At 45.2% G+C, this 25,862-nt stretch overlaps 1 protein-coding gene across 1 annotated transcript in view; it reads left to right on the top strand.

Moving 5' to 3' along the window:
- The first annotated feature begins 2,563 nt into the window (after window positions 1–2,563).
- Window positions 2,564–25,862, top strand: part of RASSF3 (Ras association domain family member 3) — a 76,059-nt gene continuing 52,760 nt past the window's right edge. The window contains exon 1 of the mRNA XM_060113353.1: window positions 2,564–2,996. Within this exon, the coding sequence (XP_059969336.1) occupies window positions 2,886–2,996 (111 nt within the window). The 5' untranslated portion in view covers window positions 2,564–2,885. The remainder of the gene's footprint in view (window positions 2,997–25,862) is intronic.

The following is a 25,862-nucleotide window of genomic DNA, read 5'->3' as shown; positions in this document are numbered from 1 at the left end:
CCTCTAAATATATTTAGTCAAAGGGTTAGCTGTGTCTAAATTTTTTTCTACATTTATTATATTGATATTTGAGTCTACTATTTGTGGATATATAGTACTTAAAGAATCTGATTTAAACTTCGTGATTTATAATCACATTTATAGGATTATTTTTCTCCTGGGTGGTTTATTTGGTGAGTAAAAAGGGTTATAACTGTTACTAAAGCCTCTTCATACAAATTCTTACAAATTCTCCTGTGTATTTGACAGTAAGTCCATTCAGCTGAACTTGGTTGCACACATTTTAGTTATTACATCCCCTTCCCTGAATTTTAAATGTTAAAAATGCTTAATGTGACATTTTGAATTTTTACAAATTTTACAAATACTAATTTCATGAACCAAATTTTAAATTCAATATTTTTTTGTCAAGAATACTACCAGGGGAACTGCCTGGCTGTCCAGTGGTTAGGACTCCACGCTCTCACTGCCTAGGGACCAGATTCAATCCCTGGTCAGGGAACTAAGACCCCAGAAGACACGTGGTGTGGCCAAAAAAAAAAAAAAAAAAAAAAGGTACTAAAGTTTGCCCAAGTGTTTTAAAAAAAATACTATCAGAAAAATATAGATATATGATTAATATGATGATTTAGGAAACTGCCAATTCTTCCTTTATTTTTTATTGCTTTTTGTTGTTTAAAAGTAGTGCTTCTACTGCATTATTCAATTATGCCTTTTTGTTACACCTGATTCTAATGGTGTGCTGACAGGTATAAAAATTAATTCTGTCCTTTGGAACTTAAAAACAATACCAGGAAAAAATCCTATTTATGGTATGGTGGATCACAAAGCACCTTAACGTATTTTTTCTTTTAATATGTTTCTTCAAAGTATTCAGAAACTGCGTAAAATAATTTGTTCTGTGTGGGGCTATTTCCTTCTTTCCATTCACAATAAAACAAGTTATTTAAATTCTTTAACGTACACATGACTCTTAAATTGGAGTATTTAATGAGGACTATGTTAATGAAATAATGGAAACCAAATGACAAAAATCTATCATAAAGTAAGTATATCATCTCATTCCCTTACATTAGGTTAGGTACATGGCATACATAGGGATCAGCTTAGACTGGGTGAAACAGTATAGAATTGGAATTCCATGTTTCTAATTATTCAGTAGCTTGGTGGCTGGGAAGGCTTTAATGTTGCAGGATCTTTAAAATGGGCTGTAACTCCAAGGCCTGCCTCCTGGGGTTGCTGTGAATCCCTCGGGTTAATAGACAACTTTGCAAACTGGATGTAAGCCTGAAGGAAGATAGAGCAGGTATGCAAGCCTCCTTTCTGCCTGAAATAGGATGACTCAAGAGCCAATTCTTTTCCTTCTTGTCATCTCCGGGCCAGCTCTCCCTCCCAGCTAGTCCACAAGCGACCATGGCTGACACGGACCAAGCAGAGGACCTAGAAGGGTATCTGAGGATCTTCAGATCAGAATGATCCCAGCCCTGCCACCTTACAGCTCCCTTCCTTTCTTTAAGCCTCAGCTGCTCTAGATGTAAAATGAGCATAAAATAGTCCTAACTACCTAATAGAGTTGTTTTGAGGACTAAAGGAGGTAATGCAAGAAAGTTTACCTATAATGGCTGAAAAATTTGTTTTCTAACCCGTCTCTTCCCCTCCTAAGAAACCTCTCCTAAAGCCGGCTTACTATAGCAGGGCGGAAACTTCAAAACAACCTTTCGGTCAGGATCTCTGCAAGGAAATTAGTATGATTTAAATCAATTCAATAACACCAAGGTGTAAATGACTAACATCCACAGGTGGCTTGGAGGAAAAATTTGCATTTTAAAAGAGGATTAGCTGACAGAAAGGATTCAGAAAATAGGGATTTTTTTTTTTTTTTTTTTTGAGGAGGGTGAATAGAGTTACCTGAACCCTTCACCCCAACGCTGAAATCATGCCTTGTAGGTTTAAAGCGGATTGTGGAAGGGGACATTTAAAAAGCACGTTTAATTAATAAGTACTCGAACTGCAGAACTAGTTCACCCCCCTTCGCACCAAGTAGCCTCAAAGATCATAATGACCTTGGGGGTCCTTATCTGAAAATGAACTCTCACTAGAAAGAAGGGCGAGAGGCAAAGACCGAAGCTCAACTGAATTTCCGGAAAGGATGTTTTCATTTGAATAAACTCAACCCAGTCGTTACCTCCCCATTCGTCTCAGCTAACTTTTAACCCTCTTGGAGGGCCGAGTTGCCGGAGTTCAGGACGGGGCGAAACGGCTGCGGGACGCCTGAGGGTCTTGGGAGGAGGGGGTCCCTCGGCCGGGCAATCTACACTGCCACCAGCTGGACCCCGAAAAGGGGCGAACAGTGCGGGGAGAGCGGAGAAATTTCCCTGCTCTGCTTGGGCCCTCCCCCAAACCCGAGCTAGCCGGGCGTGGGGCGGGTGGACTGATCTCAGAGGAACTGGCAGGATCCGGGAGGCTGGGGAAGCGACCGGGAGCACAAACGCAGCTATCGTGGCGGGGCTCCCGGGGTTCCCCAAATAGTGCCAGGAAAGAGCAGCACGCCTGGAACAGGCCGGCTGCGCCGCCCCCACCTGCGGGCGCGCGGGGAGTGCCCAAGCCGCGTGGGGAGCGTCCCGGGCCTTTCGGGGCGGGGCCCCAGGGGCGGGGTCGCAGGGAGCTTCAGGGCCCCAGCCGCGCCCAGAATCGGGCCGGGAAGCCGGGAGGCGGCAGGAGGGGCGCGGACGGCCGAATTGAGCGGCGGCCGCAGCTGCAGCAGGACGGCCCGCCGGCGGCTCGGGGCCGCGCGCCGGGAACCTCGCGGGGCGGGCGGGCGCGGCACCCCCTGCCTGGCCGCCAGCTCCCCGGGGAGGCGGCCCGCGCGCGACGGGACCAGCAGCATGAGCAGCGGCTACAGCAGCCTGGAGGAGGACGCCGAGGACTTCTTCTTCACCGCCAGGACTTCCTTCTTCAGGAGAGCGCCCCAGGGCAAGCCCCGCGCCGGCCAGCAAGTGAGTGGCGTTCCCGGTAGGCGTTGTAGCCGGCGCTCGGTCGCTCCCGCGGAGTCCCGGCGCGGCGGGACCTTCAAGTCCACGGGTCTCCGCGGGGCGCGCGGGGGATGCTCGCGAGGAAGGAGGAGGAGGAGGAGGCGGCCTCCGAGAAGGGGTTTCTGTCTTTGCGGATGCCGGGGTAGTGCCTTGAGTTTGTGCGTGCGGGCGTGCGCGGGGCGCCCTGGGGAGGGAAGCCGGAGGGAGGGCGGGGAGGCGGAGGGCCCGCTCCCGCCTGCCGCGGCAGATGGCCTCTCTTGCTCTGCCTCCGGCGGCTGGGGGGCACTTCTGAGAGCCAGGAGGCGTCCGCCGGCCACTCCCCGCTTTTCCCCTGCGCCTGGGGACGCCCTTCGCCCCCTCGCGGGCCTCACGCCGGCCCCCACTATTAGTCCGTTCCCTGGCCTGTGGCCCCTGGAGTGGCCTGGGGGCCGTGTAACAGCCAGGAGTGGACGTGGGGACCTGGCCTCCCCTGCCTTCCCGGTCCAGGCGCCTCTCGTGGCGGGATCGGTGGGGGAGCGCTGAGAGGAACGCCTGGCCTGACCAGAGCAGGCGTTCATTAAATCTTGGTAGCGGGAGTCAAGGTTGTGCGTTTCCAGTAAAGTCAATTGTATAGGTGCCTCGAATGTTTTGCAAACAAGTTCCGGTGCTAGGTAGGATCGGCCGGCGAGAGCTGAGCCTTCGGCCGGTTTCTTCCTTTTTTGGAGGAAGCGTGCAGTGGGAAGCATGACTTCGGAGAAGATGGGAAGAGTACTTGGGCCGGTTTCGCCGACCGTGACAGTGTCAGGGGAGGTTACCCCGAAACAGGACACTTGGACAGACTTCGAAGTCGGGCGCTTGAACCCCGCGGCCTCCTGGCCCTGGGAGCCACACCAAGGAAGCCCTGCCAACCCAGACGTGCTCGTATCAGATGAGAGAAGGCTGGACCGGAACAAATTGGTTGCTCTTAAAAAACAGTAGGCGCGCTCCAGACATCGCCATCAGACTTAGTTCTGGAGACTAGAAGCAAGGAAAATCGTTCAGGGCCGGGTGATGCCTTCTGGGAGGGGTGAGGACGGAGTAATGTGTCAGGGTTTCCTTGCCAGACTTTTTAAGTTTATTTAACCACTTTATGAGGTCAAATTTCTTGTTACGATTCGGAAGTTTTTTGAACCTCTTAACTTCCCAACCAGAAGAAGGGGGGAGAGGGAAGGGCTAGAGTGAAGTCGGGTACCCTTGTTCAGTAGCAGGTAACCCCAAGTGAAGTTCTGGTTCAGGAGGTCTCCGTTCTTTATTGTTTCTAAGGCTTAAGGCCATACTATTTACTAATCACTTTAACCTGAGGCTGCTGTAACGAATGCCACAAGCTAGGAGACTTCAACAAGTATGTGTTTCTGACAGTTCTAGAGGCTAGAAGTCTGAGATCTGGGTGCCAGCATGTCGGGTTGTGATGAGGGCCCCTTCCTGGCTTGCAGACTTCTGGCAGTGTCCTCACCCGGAGAAAGGGCTGCCTCTTTCCCGCTTAAGAGGACACATCCCATTGTGTGGGGGGCACCCTCAAGACCTGTTTACCTCCCAAAGGCCCCGCATCCCAAATCTTGTCACATTAGGGCTTCATCATATGAACTGGGCAGGGGTGGGGCAAAATCATTCAGTCCATAGCAAGTGAAATCTTATTTTTAGTGGAGTGTATTTTAAGGACAGGAGTTTGCTGTGAGGTTTCGAAGTCAGAAATACCCGCCCTCCAGTCATTCGTAGAAGGATTGCATTTCCTTGTGCTTTTTTCACTTTGCTTTTCTCTTTCTTTCTTGACCTCCCCTTTCTTTCCTTTCTCTACTTTCTTGCTGTCATCATTTGACACTTGGAATAGAGATTGTCAGAGATGGTTGTGGTAGTTTGAAGTCTATTCCGGAGGTGACTAGTATCTCCAAAAAACTAGCTGGTCTTGAATTCTCCAGGTGTGAGATGCTCCTTGACAAGGGCCGATGTATCCATGTTGAACTTGTATGAAAATGCTTTAGTGCTTTAAAAGTAAAAATAGGGCTTCTCTGGTGACGCAGTGGTTAAGAATCCACCTGCCAATGCAGGGGGGACATGGGTTCGAGCCCTGGTCCGGGAAGATCCCACATGCCACGGAGCAACTAAGCCCGCGTGCCACAACTACTGAGCCTGCGCTCTAGAGCCCGCGAACCACAACTACTGAGCCCATGTGCCACAACTACTGAAGCCTGCGCGCCTAGAGCCCGTGCTCCGCAACAAGAGAAGCCACCACAATGAGAAGCCCACACACCACAACGAAGAGTAGCCCCCACTTGCCACAACCAGAGAAAGCCCGTGCAGCAACGAAGAACCAACACAGCCAAAAATAAATAAAAAGTTTATATATAAAAAAAAAGTAAAAATATTTTTTCCTGGGTTTATACACATACAGTGTTTCTATGTTATACTCATTAACTCACGTAATATTCATCTAGTATATATATATTATGCTCATTTAATGTTACTTATTTAGTATTTAGAATTGGTCTGACATCAATGTGTATTTTGAAGATTGTGCTGAAAATCAGGACAGTAAGACCTAGACCTTTGCTTAAAGAGCTTCAAAGTATATTCTGAAACTTTAATACCTGTGTATTTCTCCTTCTAACATAACACATACAGGGTGCTGAGTTAGAGGACTTATTTGCCAGTTGGAGAAGGTGTTCTAATTGAATTTTTGTGGGCATTTGGGTTTATTTAAAGAGTGAGTGTGTTAAATCCCTGATAAGATTTGTGAGTTAAATTTAAAGCAAGGTACTCTTTTTTTTTTTTTTTTTTTTCCTCGGTACGCGGGCCTCTCACTGTTGTGGCCTCTCCCGTTGCGGACCACAGGCTCTGGACGCGCAGGCTCAGCGGCCATGGCTCACGGGCCCAGCCGCTCCGCGGCATGTGGGTTCTTCCCAGACCAGGGAACGAACCCGTGTCCCCCGCATCGGCAAACGGACTCTCAACCACTGCGCCACCAGGGAAGCCCTAAAGCAAGGCACTCTTAATACAGAACATATCTTTCACCTGAGGTTAGATAAGCCTTTTTTCATTTTTTATGCTGGTGATTGTAAGAATTAGGTAGGCACTTCTGACATATGGTGTAGAAGTGAAATTTATCTTTTCTTCAGAGAGATGGAAAGAGAAGTGTTGTCAGAAGGATCTATTATTGATAATAGTGAGTTTTTTTGGTGCTATACCACCTGGTGGAAAAGCCAGGAAAATGTGGTTTCTAGAACTCTTGAAAATACCCAGGGAAAGCAAGATGTTTGTGGTAAAAGCAGGATGGGGAGAAAGGGGGAAGGAGGTTGAGAAGTTTCTTTCTTCTCTTGCCAGGCAAAGGAACATAGCCCAACTTCTTTCTTTCTCCAAGAATAACAAAAATGTTATTTTCTTTCTTATTTTGGTGCCCTCTTTAAGAAAGAAAAGGAAAGGAAAAAGCTTAAAAACTGGTCTGAAAGATGTAGAGGGAATGAACATGTGTGGCCTTTTGGTGGTAGTTTGAATGTCATGCTTACTGCTGTATCCCCAGGGCCTCCATCAGTGAATATTAGTTGAAATGAATGAATTCTTTCCTGGTTTGATAATTGTTGGCTCTTTATGGCTTTTCAATGTACCCTGTCTCATGATTCTTCCAAGAATCCGCTGAACATTCACCTAATGAAAGGTTAGGCCTTGTTAAGTGGTTCACCAAAGACCTCCATTTAGGTGGGGGAAAGGCAGAACTCGTCTTCCTGACTCAAATTCTGGTCTCCTTTTTGCTGCTTGTCAGCTATAAAAATAATTTTTTTTTTTTATTTTTTATTTTTGGCCGCACCATGTGGCATGTCAGATCTTGGTTCCCCGACCAGGGATGGAACCTGCACCCCCTGCAGTGGAAGTGCTGAGTCTTAACCACTGGACTGCCAGGGAAGTCCCCCCCCAATTTTTTTTGTTTGTTTTTTGCGATACGCGGGCCTCTCACTGCTGTGGCCTCTTCCGTTGCGGAGCACAGGCTCCGGACGCGCAGGCCCAGCGGCCATGGCTCACGGGCCCAGCTGCTCCGCGGCATGTGAGATCTTCCCAGACTGGGGCAGAAACCCGTGTCCCCTGCATCGGCAGGTGGACTCTCAACCACTGCGCCACCAGGGAAGCCCTCCAAAAATAATTTTAATATTCCATTTTCCTTTTGCAAAATGGACATCTGTAATTTCGGAGTTTCTTAAAACTTTGACACCCGATAGGTGTCATTCATATATCTTCATTACAGTGTTCATAATGCATACTTTTGAATTCACCATTTTGTTTCGTGCAGAACCAAGAATGTCAACAGTCTGTTACCATAATTTTCCTTTTCTACACATTCAGGCTTCCAAGAGTAGAAATGGACTAGAATTGTTGGACTTCCCCTGGTGGCACAGTGGTTAAGAATCTGCCTGCCAGTGCAGGGGACATAGGTTCGAGCCCTGGTCCGGGAAGATCCCACACGCCGCGGAGCAGCTAAGCCCGCGCGCCACAACTACTGAGCCTGCGCTCTAGGGCTTGCGAACCACAGCTACTGAAGCCTGCGCGTCTAGAGCCCGTGCTCTGCAGCTAGAGAAGCCACCGCAGTGAGAAGCCCGCGCACAGCAATGAGAGAGTAGCCCCCGCTCAGTGCAACTAGAGAAAGTCTGCCCCCAGCAACGAAGACCCAATGCAGCCATAAATAAATAAATAAATAAGAAACGGACTAAAATTATTAATATAATCTGTCAGCATGTCTTATTCTGCTTTTTCTGTAAGCTAAGGCTTGATCCTTGTGTAGATAATAGGAATAAGACATGACACTGTTTGCTTTAGAAGTAGAATAGTCAAGAAGTCTTGAAGAACTTGAAATTGTCTTCTGAACCATCCACGCTTTTAAAAAAGTTAAACTGAAGAATGGTTTAATAAGGCAAGCCTGTGAGACTCCACATAATAGGTCTCTGTTTGCCCCGGGCTTTTTCCTTAATCGTAATTTAAATATTTTTGTGGTTCTCTGGTTCTGTGTCTTATTGCTAGAATCAACAGTAATGAGTTGCACTGTTTTATTCAGTGTTTCCATTAGAAGTTTTGGTGATAGGCCGCGGTGGGTAGGGATGCAAAGAGCAGTGGTTTATAACATTAAAGGTATTTCGGTTAAACTTTTTATACTAACATTGAATCCCTATATTACTGAATATAAACAGTCCCAGCAGTCAGTTTTGCCGGGTGCACATTCATGTGCACATTTTGTTGCCGTGTCCAATATATTCTGTCCTTGCACAGTATTAATCCATTGGAATTTTGTGTTTGTGTGAGCAGGACTCACAGAGACACATTCCTTTAACTGAATTTCAAAAGGAAATTAGTCACCAATCATATATACCTGCATACATGAACAATACACTGTCTACCTTATTTCTTCTTCTGTCTGACTTGCAAGATTTGGAATTATTTGGAAAGCAGTGACACAAAACATTTACGAAAAGAAAAGCTAAAAATATCCAATAATGTGGTTATTCTTTTTAGACTTCCTTTAGCAGTCAGTGCATGTCATACTGTAAACATTCATTTTCTGGGACAAAAAAATTAGGCTGACCGAATGCTTTCTAGTGTGGCCTGATCACCAGCTTCTAGCCCGGAGCATCAGTTCTTGCTTACTCCCAGCTTCCCACATAAATATCTGCCTTTTGATAAAGGCCCCAGTTCGAGGCTTGTTTTTCACTTCTGATTTGTCCCAGGGTCATTAGCTAGCCAGACCCCTCTTTGGAAGGCATGGTGAAAGACAACATTGGATATTATAAGATATATGCTTGCAAAGGTACATCCTGGCTAACTTGGCCCGTTTGCGTCCTTGTCTCATTGAAGAGCTGATATATATGTTGCCTTGTGGGAGGTTTTATTCTGGCTCAGCAAGTACTGCCTATATCATATATGTTATATAACAAGGCTCAGCTTATTGTTGGCTCTCTGATGCAGCAACTTTTAAATAACAGCCTGTGGGCTTCCCTGGTGGCCTAGTGGTTGAGAGTCCGCCGAGGCAGGGGATACGGGTTCGTGCCCCGGTCCGGGATGATCCCACATGCCGCGGAGCGCCTGGGCCCGTGAGCCATGGCCGCTGAGCCTGCGCGTCCGGAGCCTGTGCTCCACAACGGGAGAGGAACCTGGGCCTGGAATTGCTTCCCTTAGTTCCTCTTCCTTTGTCAGCTTACATGTCACCTTCCCAGAGAAGTCTTCCTGAACCACCAATCCGAAGTAGGCACCCTTCCCTCTTAAAGGTCCTCTGCTTTTTCCCTTCATAGCAAAAATGATAATTTGTTATTATATTTTGTTTAGGACAGAGACTAGCACGTTTACCCAGGGTCTAAAATAAATACCCAGCAGTTAGTAGGCGATTGGATGAATGGAAGCCTACTCATCATTTTGGATGGAAGTCCCAGTACTTGGTACTGTGAGTTTTCCTTTATACACAAATGTACACAGTTTCCCCCTCTCCCAACTAGACCATAAGCCTCCACAGTATCTTAGCCATTTAAAAAAGGATGATATTGGTATATCTGTTACTTCTAGTTTAGATATAGCTCTATTTTCCCCCTTATTTTAAGAAAGCCACTCAATCATTCATGCAGCAGATGGGTTTATTTTTGCAAACAGTTTAGTTTTGCCGTGAATGAGAAGAGTAGAAGGCCTAGGGGAGGGGTGTGTACTTCGGATTGGTGATTCAGGAAGACTTCTCTGAGAAGGTGACATGTAAGGAGGATCTGCATCTCCCCCCCACCCCCAAATCTGGCTCTGGGGACAGAGCAGTGAAAAAATAATGTCCCTAGCCTCATTTAGTAATTTTTAAAAAGCTTATCAAATTCACAAATGAAAGCATCTCTCATTTTTCTTTAAAGAGCTAGCTAGCTCCTTTAGTAAAAGGGACCTTTTAACTGTTTACAGTTTTTCAGGAACTACCCCTATTGTGCAAAGTCTGGTAAAGCTATTACATCTATTTAGATGGAAACGTTGGCTGAGATGTGTACCCCTGTAAAACAAGCCACATTTCTCTGTTGACATCTGTCCTAAACGTGTAGATGATTGTGTTCCAGCAGAAATATAATCATCCTATAGTTAGTTCTGGTTTGCCTCTCAGTGGCTAGGTGAAATGGTTTTTGTTTACTTGCTATATACATATTTTTAATGGAGAGGGCCCAAATACACACTAGGAAAGAGATGTCAGAGCCCATAAAAAATATTAAAATGTGAAATAAATGTAAAAATGTCGCAAAATAGAAGTGGCCATCATTCTAAAACTGTGCTGCCCACATAAGGTAGTTATTAGCCACATATGGCTTGCTGGCACTTGAAATGTGGCTCACCTGATTTGAGAGAGGCTGTGAGTCTGAAGTACATACTGGATTTCCAAGACAAAGGAAAGAGAATATAAAATATACCACAATAATTTTTTAATATTGATTACGTGTTGAAATAATACTTAGGATATATTGAGTCAAATAAAATTAATTTTTACCTGTTTATTTGTTAACATGGCTATTGGAAAATTTTAAGTTAGTGGCTTGTGTTATATATCTGTTGGACAATGCTGTTTGCGCTAACTCTTGCCAAGGGTGTGAATCTCCATCCTTTAGATGGCTGCAGGTGAATGGATGTGGTACCAGCCAGGCCCACTGCGAAGATTTTTCTTTGTGAAGAGGAACTTGCCGTTTGCTGTTTGGTATAGTTTCTTCTCAGCCTAGCTTGGGTCACACATACAAGCATTTTGAGATTGTGAAACTTGTGTGTGGGGAGACTTCCCTTTTTTTCACTTGTGAGCTGATAGGATAAAACCATCCTAATGGCATTCTAGCTGCAACTGTGCCTTCAGTGTACAGAGGAGAGGGCTCATTCTTTCATAGAGTATTAACACAGCCAGAGTAATCTGCATTTTATAGACTGTAATTGCTCACTGCTGCTACATGATTCCATCAGCTAAGATAATTTACCAATTATATATTGCAACACTCAGTTCTTTTGCCAGATACTAAACAAAGTGAGATAATAAGAGAAGGAAAAAGGATGAGTTGGGGAATTGGAGACCAGAAGAATAGATTTAGAAGATCTTGGATTTAAAAGATTTAGAACGTAAGCAGCAAAGTGTTTTCATGAAATTAGTGCAGGTTGGGCAGAGAGTGTGTGTGTGTGTTTGTGTGTGTGTGTATGGATTGTGAATGGAGTTTCCTAAATTCATTTCCCAAGTGTTTATTGAATATTCACAATGGCCTAGACTGTGCTAGGGATTCAATGAACAAACCAGATTGAAACCTGCTCTCATGCCATTTAGTTAGATCAACTCTTATCCATGGTAAAGAGCAAGATCTGAGTCCAAAATTTGTCCCCATGTTTGTTTTGTATATGCTGAAAAATGAGTAATTTCTCATATGCATGTCATTTGTACTGGAAAGATTTTAAGATTTTATAAATAGCTAGAGCAATATGTTCTTAAGCACAAACCCGTGTCTCCTGCATCGGCAGGCGGACTCCCAACCACTGCACCACCAGGGAAGCCCCTTAAATTTTATTTTATTTTTTTGTTAATAATTAATTTTTGGCTGCTTTGGTTCTTCCTCGCTGTGTGCGACTTCCTTTAGTTGCAGCGAGCAGGGGCTACTCTTTGTTGCGGTGCGCGGGCTTCTCATTGCGGTGGCTTCTCTGGTTGCGGAGCATGGGCTCTAGGCGCGGGCTTTAGTAGTTGTGGCTTGAGGGCTCCAGAGCACAGGCTCAGCAGTTGTGGCGCACGGGCTTAGTTGCTCCTCAGCATGTGGGATCTTCCCAGACCAGGGCTCAAACCCGTGTCCCCTGCATTGGTAGGAGGATTCTTTCTTTCTTTTTTTTATTATTATTATTTTTTATTAGTTTCTGCTTTATAACAAAGTGAATCAGTCATACATATACATCTGTTCCCACATCCCTTCCCTCATGCATCTCCCTCCCTCCCACCCCTCCAGGCGGTCACAAAGCACCGAGCTGATCTGGTAGGAGGATTCTTAACCACTGCGCCACCAGGGGAGCCCCTTAACTTTCATTAATAGTGCTATAAAAAGCACATCACAGATATTATTTATATATAAATATTATTTTGTAGAATTGTTTTCTAGGTTTTTTCATTTTTCTGTTTTGCACATATATAATCATACTGAACTATTATTGTTTTAAATTGTGGTTTGGGGATTCCCTGGCTGTCCAGTGGTCAGGACTCTGTGCTTTTACTACGGAGGGCCCAGGTTCGATCCCTGGTCAGGGAACTAAGATCCCACAAGCTGCGGTGGCATGGCCAAGAAAATAAAAATGAAAATTGTGGTTTAAGATAGGTAACAGGGGCTTCCCTGGTGGCGCAGTGGTTGGGAGTCCGCCTGCCAATGCAGGGGACACGGGTTCGTGCCTCGGTCCAGGATGATCCCACATGCCGCGGAGCGGCTGGGCCCGTGAACCATGGCCGCTGAGCCTGCGCGTCCGGAGCCTGTGCTCTGCATCGGGAGAGGCCACAACAGTGAGAGGTCCGTGTACCGAAAAAAAAAATATATATAGGTAACAAAGTTTGCCATCTAAACCTTTTTTTTTTTTTTCATCTAAACCATCTTGAAGTGTTCAGTAGTGTTAAGCACATTTACATTGCTGTGTATCCAGTTGCCAGAACGTTTTCATCTTGGAAACTGGAACTCTGTCCTCATTAAACTACAATTCCCCTTTTCTCCTCCTGGCCAGCTCCTGGCAACCAGCATTCTACTTTTTGTTTCTGTGTGTCTCTCATAAGTGGTATCATACAGTATATGTCTTTTTGTGACTGGCTTATTTCACTTAGCATAAGGTCCTTAAGGTTCATCCATGTGTCAGAAGTTCCTTCAAGTCTGAATCATATTCCATTTTATATAGATATATACACCTCATTTTGTTTATCCATTAATCAGTCGATGGACATTTGGGTTGATTCCACCTTCTGACTATTGTGAATATTGCTGTTGTGAACATGAGTGTACAGATATCTCTTAGAGACCCTGGTTTCAATTATTTCAGGTATATACCCAGAAGTGACATTGCTGAATCATATGATAATTCTATTTTTAATTTTTTGAGGAAAATTATACTAATAGATTTGGATCCTGCTATTTAAAGTTAGAATTATGAGATATTGCTTCATGATTTCAGCTATCATTTTGATGTCTACATTGTATTTTACTGAGTAGGCGGTTATTCCTGAAATAAGGGAAAACATGGATGTTTCTAATTTTGCTAATAACACTATAGTGAACAAGAGCAAGAAGCCTTTACCATTTATGGATTTTTTTCTATTTAAAAATTTTTAAATTTATTTTTGGCTATGTTGGGTCTTCATTGCTGCGCACATGCTTTCTCTAGTTGCAGCGAGTGAGGGCTACTCTTTGTAGTGGTGTGTGGGCTTCTCATTGCAGTGGCTTCTCTTGTGGAGCACGGGCTCTAGGCATGTGGGCTCAGGAGTTGCGGCGCATGGGCTTAGTTGCTCCGCGGCATGTGGGATCTTCCCAGACCAGGGGTTGAACCCGTGTCCCCTGCATTGGCAGGCGGATTCTTAACCACTGCACCAGGGAGGTCCTGGATTGTTTTCTTTTAGGATAGATGTACAAAATAGAATTTACTGAGCATGAGGGTGTAACCATTTTATGGCTCTAGTTATTTATTGTCAATTTAAGACTATATTTTTATCTGGTTTCACTGCACCCTCAGCTCCACTGGCTGTAGTCATTAAGATAGAGGAAAAACTTCGTAAAGACACCTCATTGTTACTGCATTCCTTTAATTAACAGTGAATTTAGGGACTTCCTTGACAGCCCAGTGGTTAAGATTCCATGCTTCCACTGCATCACTGCAGGGTGTTCAGTCACTGGTTGGGGAATGAAAGATCCCACATGCTGCGCAGTGCAGCCAAAAACCCCCCAAAAACAAAAAACAATGGTGAATTTAATTTCTTTTGTACTTCTGAGTGGGTCTTGGTGTGAGCAATGTTCATGGCTTTTTTTTTTTTTAATTTGTTTTATTTATCTATTTTTGGCTGTGTTGGGTCCTCGTTGCTGCGCGCGGGCTTTCTCTAGTTACGTCAGCAGGGGCTACTCTTCGTTGCGGTGCGCGTTCTTCTCCTTGCGGTGGCTTCTCTTGTTGTGGAGCACAGGCTTCAGTAGTTGTGGCAAACGGGCTCTAGAGCACAAGCTCAGTAGTTGTGGCGCACTGGCTTAGTTGCTCTGCGGCATGTGGGATCTTCCCGGACCAGGGCTCGAACCCGTGTCCCCTGCATTGGCAGGCAGATTCTTAACCACTGCGCCACCAGGGAAGTCCCTGTTCATGGCTTTTGACCATATGTTAGGTAGGTGGAAATCTTGAGAACACTGCTCTTTGAGTCTCATGCCTATTTAGCTGGGTAGATGCTTCCCCTTTTTTGTGGTCAGCTGAACTTCAGGTTATTTTTGACTTTGTTTGTACCAAAGGGTGGTTGCATGTTCTGGCCTTTGGAAATACTTTAGAATGTGTTTCAGGCTGACATCACTGAAACTCAGAGGAAAATACTTTTTTAACTCCTATAATTACAACACAGGAAAGGCATTGCTAAGACAGCATCAGCATCCTGTGAATACACTGTGGAATATGGAGGGTGGGGAGCTGGATGATGTGTCTTTTGCTAACCGTGTGAAAAAGGGTGACTGGGAGTGCCTGCTTATCTTTGAATTTCAATAAATTTAGCATCAGTTTTCCAACCACTATGGTAGAATTTTGAGGATTCTAAGCTCTCTTATAAATATACTGGGAACGGAAAAAAGTTTAGGACAAACTAGTAAAAATCCCACCTACAAAAGAGGATTTTTATACTGTATACCTGTGAGCTTATTGTTTGTGGTTGAAAAATTGCAATTAGATGGAATCTGTCCCCACAGTCTGCTTTAAGGTTCACCTGTGTCCGAAATTGTTGCTTAATGTGTTATAATCTGATTAACCGCTTGTTTGGTCTCATTTAATTTTTTCATTTCAGAGTATTTTAATTAAGTGAATCTTTTAAAAGGATGTGAAGAGTTATTTCTGACTTTAGATAGATTATGAACCCTCCTTAATCCTCATATTCTTAGACAACTCAAATTTACCCTGAAAATTTCCTACAGATGCTTGTTTTGAGGAATATTTTTTTATTGGTATTTTGCCATTTAGGTCATAGAAATTTGTGTGTCTGATACAGTTCTTAAACAGCAAAACAAAAACCAAAAATTTTTTATGAAAATAGAAAACATAGCTAGGTGCATTACATAGAAAAAAAATACCAATACTAAAATGCAGTTTAACATTCCATGATGTTTTACAGTTAAAGGAGCTTTCCAGGGGAATTAAGGTTCAGTTGGTGTATTTGGACTCTAATTTCAGTGGAGCTTTGAGATGAGAAACAAAACAGAAGTTGTATTGGTTTAAGCAGATCCAGGTTTAATGGCACGGCAAAGGTGAATTCAGGGGTTGCTTGACTGTAGTCAGTGATTTCCCAGCTATGGGAAAATATAAATATTATGTAGGTGGCTTAAAGAAACAGCATTACTTTTGTATGTTTAAGGCCTGTTTCTGTTTGTTTAAACACGCTTGTGGATTGCTTTTTCTTGCCTGTTTTCCTTTGGGGGGAAGTACTGCCCTTTCAGATCTGTCTGAGGTTTGGGAATTCCTTTCTTGCTTTTCCTAATGGTCTGGGGTGGGCACGCAGGGCAGCTGGCTGGCATGAGTGTGGTTGTTCTGCTGTACTGAGGGGTGGGGTTGGATCCTCGGCTGTACCGTGGGTCTCGGCCAGAGGAAATTTGTCCTGTGAACTGTACCCAAAGCATAATTATTCCTGCCCTTCAGTGGAGAGGATTTGGAGGTACGTCCTGTAGAAGAAGGAGTACCTTTCAGAAAGGCAAACCTAGCACCAATATCAGCAAATCAACTTGAGATCCATTCTCACTGCACTAGTTCCTGTGCAGTTTTCATTAAAAAGGATCTTAGCGGGGAGGGGCAAAATAGGGGTACGGAGTAAAGAGGTACCAACTATTACGAATAAAATAAGCTACAAGGGTATATTGTACAAAATAGGGAATATAGCTACTATTTTATAATAATTATACATGGACTATAACCTTTAAAAATTGTGAATCACTGTATTGTACACCTGTAACTTATATACTGTACATCAACTGTACTTCAATTTAAAAAATCAATCTTTATAAGAAGAAAAAATAAAATGGATTTTGTTCTTTTTAGGTGAGGCTATTACTATAAAAAAGGGGGAACTGGATTTTGTTACAGGCTGAAAGGGTGGTGTGTTCTTTTTTGTAAAAAAAATTATTTTTGGCTGCATTGGGTCTTTGTTGTTGCACGCAGGCTTTCTCTAGTTGCGGCGAGCAGGGGCTACTCATCATTGCTGTGCGCAGGCTTCTCACTGTGGTGGCTTCTCTTGTAGTGGAGCATGGGCCCTGGAGCGCGCAGGCTTCAGTAGTTGTGGCACACGGGCTCAGTAGTTGTGGCTCGCAGGGTCTAGAGCACAGGCTCAGTAGTTGTGGCGCATGGGCTTAGTTGCTCTGCGGCATGTGGGATTTTCCCGGACCAGGGCTTGAACCCGTGTCCCCTGCATTGGCAGGGGGATTCTTAACCACTGCTCAACCAGGAAGGTCCCGGGTGGTGTGTTCTTTTTTTTTTTTTTTTTTTTTTTTTTTTGTGGTACGCGGGCCTCTCACCGCTGTGGCCTCTCCCGTCGTGGAGCACAGGCTCCGGACGCGCAAGCTCATTGGCCATGGCTCACGGGCCCAGCCGCTCCGCGGCATGTGGGATCTTCCCGGACCAGGACGTGAACCCGTGTCCCGAGCATTGGCAGGCGGACTCTCAACCACTGCGCCACCAGGGAAGCCCCCGGGTGGTGTGTTCTTGATTGACTGCTTGCAAGCAGTCGTGTGAGGCAGCCTGAGTTAAATCATTGCTAGCTGTGTTGTCTTGGGCAAGTCATTGCACCTCTTTAAGCCTCAGTTTCTTTATCTGTGAAGTAGTAGCATGCCTGGCACATAATAAGCAGTAGTTAATATTAGCCATTATTATTTGTAAAAGCTTCTACTATATATAGTCATGTACTTTGAGTGTACTAGGTTGAATGGAGAACTGACAGTGGTTGAGAGATTTGAAGTGAACCTAATAACCTAGCCCAAGAATGAAAGACAGCAGGAAATTAGGTTGTGTCTCTGACTTTACGGACCAAAATGAACTGGGAATCTCAGTGTAATTGATCAGGAAGGCGCTTCAGTCATTCCTGGAGGCTTAATTTTCTTTTTTTTTTCCTTCCCCCCCACCTTCTGTATCAGTGTGGTGCCTTTGTTTTCTGGTAAAGGGCTGCTGATTCCTCCTGACCAAGCGTGAGGCCACCTATCCAAGTCTTCACCCTCTTCTTTTCTCCTTTAAAGCAAGCCACCCCAGTGGAAAGAGAATGAGCAGGCATATGGAAGTGGGGTTCTTTTGCCCAAGCCTTTATGAAAAAGTTAACACATCGTAGAAAGCTTTTTTCTTTTCAACTTTCTCTGTTCTCCCTGTCTGACCCACCTCTGAGTGCAGGATTTTAGCTGCAGTTTTGCTCGAGGCTGCTGGCTTGACCGGGTGACAAATGACGCTTCTTCCTGGGGGCTTTCCTTTTTCCTTCCGAAGGTCTGAATCGCCTTGTGCTCATTGTTTAGGGACTTAGTCACTGTCTTGTTTCTGGTTTTCATAGGGTGGAATCAAATGAGGTAATTGATGTGAGCTTTGTAACGTGCTGCAGGGGAGATGCTGCGGCTGCTGTGGAGACCCGTGCCACACGCGTGGCTGGCTTCCCACGCACAGAGTGTCTGTGTCCTCTCTTAGGCGTTTCAGTGTTGCTGGACGCATCTGCAGTTTGGAAACAAGCTCGCTTATGCAAAATTTGAATGCAGGCATGAAAGAAGCTCAGTGAGTCATGTGATCTGTTTGGCTAACTCTTCAGAGGTCATTTATGCTCTGTGAAAGTGGTCCGAGTGTTGGAATCTGGTGGGAAACCTCTTCCTTTGGGCCATGTGAGCCTCCTGGGGTTTGCTATTCCCTTTCTGCCATCATTTATCAGTTCTGAGAGCTGCAGCAGGTTCCTTAACTTCCTTGAGTATCAGTTTGGTAAACTTTAAAAGAAACTATCATAGAGGGATTAAATGAGAAAATGCGTATGGAAGGTATTGCTAGATTATAAATTGTTGCATAAGTGTAAGTATGTCAGCATCACAGGTGTGTTTAGAGACTACTGTAAAATTTTCTATTTTTTTTTTTTTTTTCGGTACGCGGGCCTCTCACTGCTGTGGCCTCTCCCGTTGCGGAGCACAGGCTCCAGACCGCAGGCTCAGCGGCCATGGCGCACGGGCCCAGCCGCTCCGCGGCATGTGGGATCTTCCCGGACCAGGGCACGAACCCGTGTCCCCTGCATCGGCAGGCGGACTCTCAACCACTGCGCCACCAGGGAAGCCCATTTTCTCCTATTTTTAATGTATATCTTGTCTTTTATAAATTGATTATAAATTCTCAGCCTATCATAGTATTGGAGGTGACACTTGACAAATAGTGTTGAAAAATGAATTTATTCCCCCATCTCATTCAGGTATGTCTGTTTGTATCTACAAAGTGGTGATTTGTGTTTGGGGACCTGAACAGTTATATCTACGCAAGTTTGAATTACTTTATGAATGGATTGTGCTGTTTATGAAGCACTCGGATGCTTTGGTAAAAGATGACATTCTAGTTCATTGTTGGATGCATCAGGGAATCCGAGTAAATTTCATTAGTTTTAAGCCTTCCAGATTATCCTGTCTGTAAGCTTCATGAGGGCAGACCACGTCTGTCCTGATCACCACTGTATCTTCACTGTTAGTGTGGTGCCTGGCACAGGGTACGGAGAGGGGCCATTGGTATTTGTTGATTGACCAACTGATCAGAGTTGATCAGACTTGCCATCAGAGTTATAATCAAGAAAAAGAAGTTGGGTGACATAGTGAAACAGATGTCTTTTGGTTTCAAGAGTAGTAGTGATAAACAATGGTGATAGATTCTCTGTCATGTGAAAGTGAGACATTTAGGTGAAATGGAAAGTATGCTGGGCTGGGGATGTGGAAACCTCCTAGGCCTGCTCTTTGTTAAATAGCGGAAGTAACTATGGGAGTTACCTAGCTGCTTTGGGCTTCAGTTTCTTCCTCAAAGGACCTGTCCAGTTCTGTGACAAATAGTTAATTTATTCTAGAGCTGCATTCCTTATTGGAGGGAAAGTAACAGATAAGGCTTGAAAGGGATTCCATGAAATGTATTGAGATGCCAAATGAATTAGTTTGGAAACAGCTATCTTAAGTTGTATCTGGTTGGGTAGGGCTGAATTTAAGTGAATTGATTAGTCATCGTTTGAGAAATGTAGAATATGTAGAATTATTTCTTTTCCTGAAAGGGGAACATCTTGGGAAAGAAATCAAAGGGGCTGGGACTTCCCTGGTGGTGCAGTGGTTAAGAATCTGCCTGCCAGGGCTTCCCTGGTGGCGCAGTGGTTGAGCGTCCGCCTGCCGATGCAGGGGACACAGTTTCGTTCCCTGGTCTGGGAAGATCCCACATGCCGCGGAGTGGCTGGGCCCATGAGCCATGGCTGCTGAGCCTGCGTGTCCAGAGCCTGTGCTCCGCAATGGGAGAGCCCACAACAGTGAGAGGCCCGCGTATCGCAAAAAAAAAAAAAAAAAAAAAAGAATCCGCCTGCCAATGCAAGGAACACGAGTTTGAGCCCTCGTCCGGGAAGATCCCACATGCCGCAGAGCAACTAAGCCCATGCTCCACAACTACTGAGCCCGTGTGCCATAACTACTGAAGCCCGCCCGCCTAGAGCCCGTGCTCCACAAGAGAAGCCACCGCGATGAGAAGCCTGTGCACTGCATCGCACCACAAAGAAGAGTAGCCCCCACTCGAGGCAACTAGAGAAAGCCCGCGCGCAGCAACGAAGACCCAACGCAGCCCCCCCCACAAAGAAATCAAAGGGGCTCTTGTATGGTGTATTTAATTCATCCATGTATAGTGCCAACAAGAATGGGTTTCATGCAAGTTGAAGGGAACAGTTAATTGTTCTGAACTTCCGTGTTGCAGGATTTATAAATAGAGTGTCAAGGACTATTTAGGAAAGAGCCCACCAGGAGTGCCACATTCCTCAAAGACAGGGCAGGGTGAGTGTATGAGAGTCATCTGCTTGCTGAGAATGCTAGGACAGGAGCCCCTGTGCTCACTAAGCATGTGTGCTTGTGGGCTGGTGCAACATTTGGGAGTGAGGAACTGTATTCATTTCCTCTGGAAAATCTAATTTTTTCTTTTGTTTCTAGTGTCTCCTTTATTCCAACTGCACATACCGTTGCCGGGTAAATGTTCCTTGAAAACTTCTTTTAGCAAGTTATAAATCCTATGATGAAACGTCAGAGTCCATTGTCTAATACAGCATAGCCAAATGCCAGACTTCTAGAGGCTTCTCTTGCCCACACTCTGTATTGAGTGCCTTAAGCAGCCTCTCCATTCACTGATTCGAAAATACCCAGTTGAAGACTCATTTCTTACAATCTCTTGTCCTCTGATTGCTACACGTGTATTTAAGTATTGCTGTTGTGACAGTGAAAATTCTTGAGGGCTAGGGACTTTTGCTTCATAGAGGCCATGTCGAATGATTCATGAATGTGATGATTAACTTGGTTCCTTACTGAGGCATTGTCTTTCCAGAGAAGTGGTTTTGTTTGTTTGTTTGTTTGTTTTGGTTGTGCCAGGGGTCTTGTGGGATCTTAGTTCCCCGACCAGGGATTGAACTCGGGCCCTCAGCAGTGAAGTCACGGAGTCCTAACCACTGGACAACCAGGGAATTCCCGAGGATTATTTTTAATCTGGGCAATTTATTTAGAACTTTCCTCTCATATGATTCTTTTTTTTTAAAAAAATATTTATTTGTTATTTATTTATTTTTGGCTGTGTTGGGTCTTCGTTGCTGCACGCGGGCTTTCTCTAGGTGCGGCGAGCAGGGTCCACTCTTCCCTGTGGTGCGAGGGCTTCTCATTGTGGTGGCCTCCCTCGTGGAGCCCAGGCGCGTGGGCTTTAGCAGCTGCGGCACGCGGGCTCAGTAGTTGTGGCACATGGGCTTAGTTGCTCCGTGGCACGTGGGATCTTCCCGGACCCACTGCGCCACAGGGAGGCCCCCTCCATATGTCTCTAATTTCATATATACTTAAGGGTATATTTCAGCAAGAAGCTATGGGGGAAGCTTTTTCCTTAAAATTGGACTTTTAAACATTTGAGGGATTATTGATAATTTAGAATGATATAAATCTAGGTGGAGTGGTTCCTTTTCACCTGAGGACTCTGAGGTTTTCAGCTGTTCTTTTAGCTAGAAGGAATATGCTTAAATGTATAATTACATCAAGTTTTGCTTTCAGCCATGGAAATCATAAAAAAATTATTTTTCTAGTAACAACTGTTTTTTTCATTAAACATATCCTAGTATTCCTGAAGTTTTGTGGTGCATTTTCGGTTTGGAAAACGTGTGATGTGATAATACAGAAGAGATGGTTGATTTAGTTAACTGCTCACATTTTGTGTTTGTTTTAATTTGAAATGTAGGCCTTATAAAAGTGAGTATCATGTCAGAATGGTTTATGTGAACTAAAATGTTAGCATTTTGTGGAAGTAAAGCACTAAGTCTCCAGATCCTAAATGTTCAGTCATTAAACATTATTTGCAGTATCTCTGAGTTTACACAGTGGCATTCCATTCATTTAGACACTTACTGATTTTAACAATTTTAGTGATCAAAAGGGAAAATATGGGCTGAACTATAAAGTAATAGATTTCTCCCAGAAGTATAATTTATGTCTCCAAAAAGGATAGAAATATAAAGTTAAAAGCTGCTTGGGGCTTCCCTGGTGGCGCAGTGGTTGAGAGTCTGCCTGCCGATGCAGGGGACACCGGTTCGTGCCCCGGTCCGGGAAGATCCCACATGCCGCGGAGCAGTTAGGCCCCGTGAGCCATGGCCGCTGAGCCTGCGCGTCTGGAGCCTGTGCTCCGCAAAGGGAGAGGCCACAACAGTGAGAGGCCCGCGTACCGCAAAAAAAAAAAAAGAAAGCACAAGAGCTTGGTCAGTAGGACAAGTGCTGCAGAAAAGCCAAGAAGGACTGAAGCGGAGCCAGTAGGAGGTCTCTGGAGACCAGGAGGAGAGGCTCTTCAGTGAACTGGAGGGGCAGTCAGACTGCAGTGGGAGGAGGAGTGAGTGCCTGTGGACGGACTGGGGAAAGTGTGTGTAGGCTGTGCCCCCAGGAAGCTTGGCTGGGAAGGAGAGGACAGTGTAAGGAAGTGAGGAGGCCATAGGTTGAGGAAGCTAGTTGGGGTGTCGTCATTTTTTAGTTGAGAGGCTTGAGTAGAAAGAAAGAGTATGGGCAGTGAGGATGCAGGTAAGGGGAAGGGGATTGTTGAAGGGGATAAGCTGCCTTCCCCAGTGGAAGGGATGGTATTTGGACCGTAAGTGGAAGAGGCCTGCTTGGAAAGATGGCTTCTTGGAGAACAGATGGGGAGTGAAATCTGGAAGCATGTACATGGTACACCCGGAGGTGACTGGGAGTTTGAGTCGGTGGCAGGTGGACTTGGATGGAGGAGGGTGTTTGCATGGATGGGAGGCGGGATGTGGGCAGAAACCCGCAGAGGCAGAAGAGGGAGTGCTGGTGTGCCTGGACAACCAGCTGGTGTTGTAGATGGGGCAGCTGGTGTCACCCTGTGGGTGTGGTAAGAGCCACGGCTGGAGAAGGAAGTTTGGCTGGCTCTAAAGGGCCTTGCTTGCCAGCCTGATGACTGTGGACTTTGTTTTCTGGGTAAGGAGTTGCCATTTAGGGAGGAATAATGTGGTCTATGGTTTTGAAACCAATAGCAGTCTATGGCAGAGTTGAGAGAGAGACGGGGCTGTTGTCTGGGAGGCTATCGCAGTAACCTGTGTGAAGCTCGTTAGGGCTAGAAATAGTGCAGTTGCCTTGGGAGAGATGAGGATTCCAGAAGTTGAGTGGGCAGATGGGCACCTGCTTGACTCGGTGAGGGAGGGAGAGGAAGGAGAGGAGGAAAAAGGAGAAGGAGGTGTGGAAAGCAGCTGGGAGGATGGCAGCACCGTTGTGGAAATAGCACAGGCGGAAGAGAAGCGGGTCTAGTGAGGAGACGTGGGACAGTTCAGTTTTAGGCACATTTACAGAACATTTATGTAGTATCCAGCTGACAACCAGGACCAAGGGTCTGGAGCTCAGGAGAGAGATCAAGGCAAGAGGCAAAGATTTGGAAGCATGAGATCATCATCCTTGAATTAGAAGTGGTTAAGATTTATTTCAAGGAACAAGAGAAAAATAAATCTTGATGTGGACTGTAAATGTAAACTTCTCAGACCATTGCAGTATATTTTTAACTTTCTTAGAATAAAGCCTTTGATGACTAGAATGTGGACATGCCCCCCAAATAGCTCAAAATTAACATGACAAGAAGATGTTAGGAAATATATTTAAGAAGTTTCGTAGAAATGCTGATATCTTGATAGTTTTTTCTTCTCCCATTAAAATCTGTTTCTTTAATCCTTTTATTCTTTTTGATGAGACGTCAGGAGACTGATGGGGACTACTTGCTTGTATTTTTGAAAAGCCTTTGAAGGTGAAATAAACTGTCCTGAGTGTGGTATCAATTGCATTTTGTTTCCTGGCTTTGGCAACGGTGGATACTTAATAATTAGGTAGTCTAATGCAGTGTCCAGGGATGGATTTAAAAAGAAAACAACTGAAGTTGTTTATATATATATTTTTAAATTAATTAATTAATTTATTTTTGGCTGTGTTGGCTCTCCGTTGCTGCACACGGGCTTTCTCTAATTGCGGCGAGCAGGGGCTACTCCTCATTGTGGTGCACAGGCTTCTCATGGCAGTGGCTTCTTTTGTTGCGGAGCACGGGATCTAGGCGCACGGGCTTCAGTAGTTGTGGCACGCAGGCTCAGTAGTTGTGGTTCGCGGGCTTAGTTGCTCCACGGCATGTGGGATCTTCCCTGACCAGGGCTTGAACCCGTGTCCCCTGCCTTGGCAGGCGGATTCTCAACCGCTGCACCACCAGGGAAGCCCTGTTCATATTTCTTTTCAGGAAGTAGGTTGATTACAGTTTGCATTTAGTGAAATACTAAATGAGCCTTGCCTTGGGATCTCCCATAAAATCTACATTTTCCTGCTTTCCTTCCTAAAATGTATAAGCAGGTAATATTGCTGTTCTGTGGAAGTGTTAATTACACAGAAGTAAATTCTTTAAATCTCTGGAATGTCCAGCAGTGTGGTGGGCATTCTAGAATTTGTGGAGGGATGTGAGTGATTATCCTCCCCTACGGCCAGCTACTCTCTGTCGAACTATCTCTACTACTTCCATTTTTATTTAATGCCTGAGAGAGATTACTATGCCTGCTTTCCTGGTATCAGTAAACATTTATTGAGTGCCTGCTTTATACCCAGTTGCTGTGCTTGGCTATGGGGATTCAGAGAGGAATAAGCCAGTGTCCCTTCCCTCCAGAGCACACTGTGCAGTGGAAAGTCATAAAGAGCTGTTGTGATTTTGTGACATAGAAAGAAATATGTATTTGTGCCTGGTGCAAAACTTCTAAAAACCCTTGGCACTTCCTGACTGTGAAGAGTGAGAAAAGTGAAAGGAGTGTCTTTTATTATTCATAATAACTTCCTTTCAACCATCCTGAGTTTATGTTAATGAGGTGACTTCTGAGAAGCCCCTAAGGTTTGAGGGGCTGGTTTTCAGGGGAACCAAGCACCTGATTCAAGGGTCTAGGGAGGGGAGAGGGGCTAGAGATTGGGTTCAATCACCAGTGGCCAATGAGTTAATCAATCATGCTTATGTAATAAAGCCTCCATAAAAATCTTAACTGAAAGCGTTTGGAGAGCCTCCTGGTTGGTAAACAAGGACAGGTGCTGGGAGGGTGACACGCATAGCTGCTCCTAGCCCTTCCCACACACCCTATCCTATGCTCTCTTCCGTTTGGCTGTTCCTGAATTGTATCCTTTGTAATAAATGGAATATTAAGTAAAGTGCTTTCCTGGGTTGTGTGAGCCATTCTTGCAAATGATCAAACCGCAATTGGGTGGTTATGGGAACAACCTGATTTACAGCCAGTCGGTCAGAAGCACAGGTGACAGCCTGGACTTGCCATTGGCATCCAGAGTGGGAAGGAAGCCGTGTGGGCCTGAGCTCTTAGCCTGTGGGGTCTGCTAACCCCAAGGTAGCTAGTGTCAGAATTGAATTAAATTGTAGGACACCCAGGTGGTGTCTGCAGAGAATTGCTTGGTGCAGTGGGAAACTCCCTGGTGTCAGAAGTGCAGTGTTGTAAGAAGTGGAGCAGAAAGTACAGAAAGAGTTTTCCTTTCAGAGACCATTGTGGGTGCACAGGGAAGGGGCGTACTGACTGATGGCTGATAACAACAGTGGCTCATGTTTATGGCCTGATTACAGTGCATTTTACCTTCATTGCTTCATTTCATCCTCACACTGACCCAGTGAAGTAGGCATGGCTATTTTCTTTGTACAGAAGAGGCACAGAGAGGCTCAATAGTAGATGGTAAATAGAGGAACCAGGAATAGAAACTGGGCAGTCTGGTGTGAGAACCCACACTTTAAAAAAGTGAAGAAGAGAGTAGGGGAAGTGGCAGTCTAGTTAGGGTCGCTCCGCCATTTGTGCAAAATCAGGGGAGGAGTGTGTGGAGCTTGGGCTGGGGGTAGGGGATGGTGGGAGGA

Source organism: Mesoplodon densirostris, chromosome 11 (genome assembly GCF_025265405.1).
Source record: "Mesoplodon densirostris isolate mMesDen1 chromosome 11, mMesDen1 primary haplotype, whole genome shotgun sequence".
NCBI classification, from domain to species: domain Eukaryota; kingdom Metazoa; phylum Chordata; class Mammalia; order Artiodactyla; family Ziphiidae; genus Mesoplodon; species Mesoplodon densirostris.
Note: the sequence above shows the minus strand (reverse complement) of the source record. Positions and strands in the feature narration are given on the sequence as shown.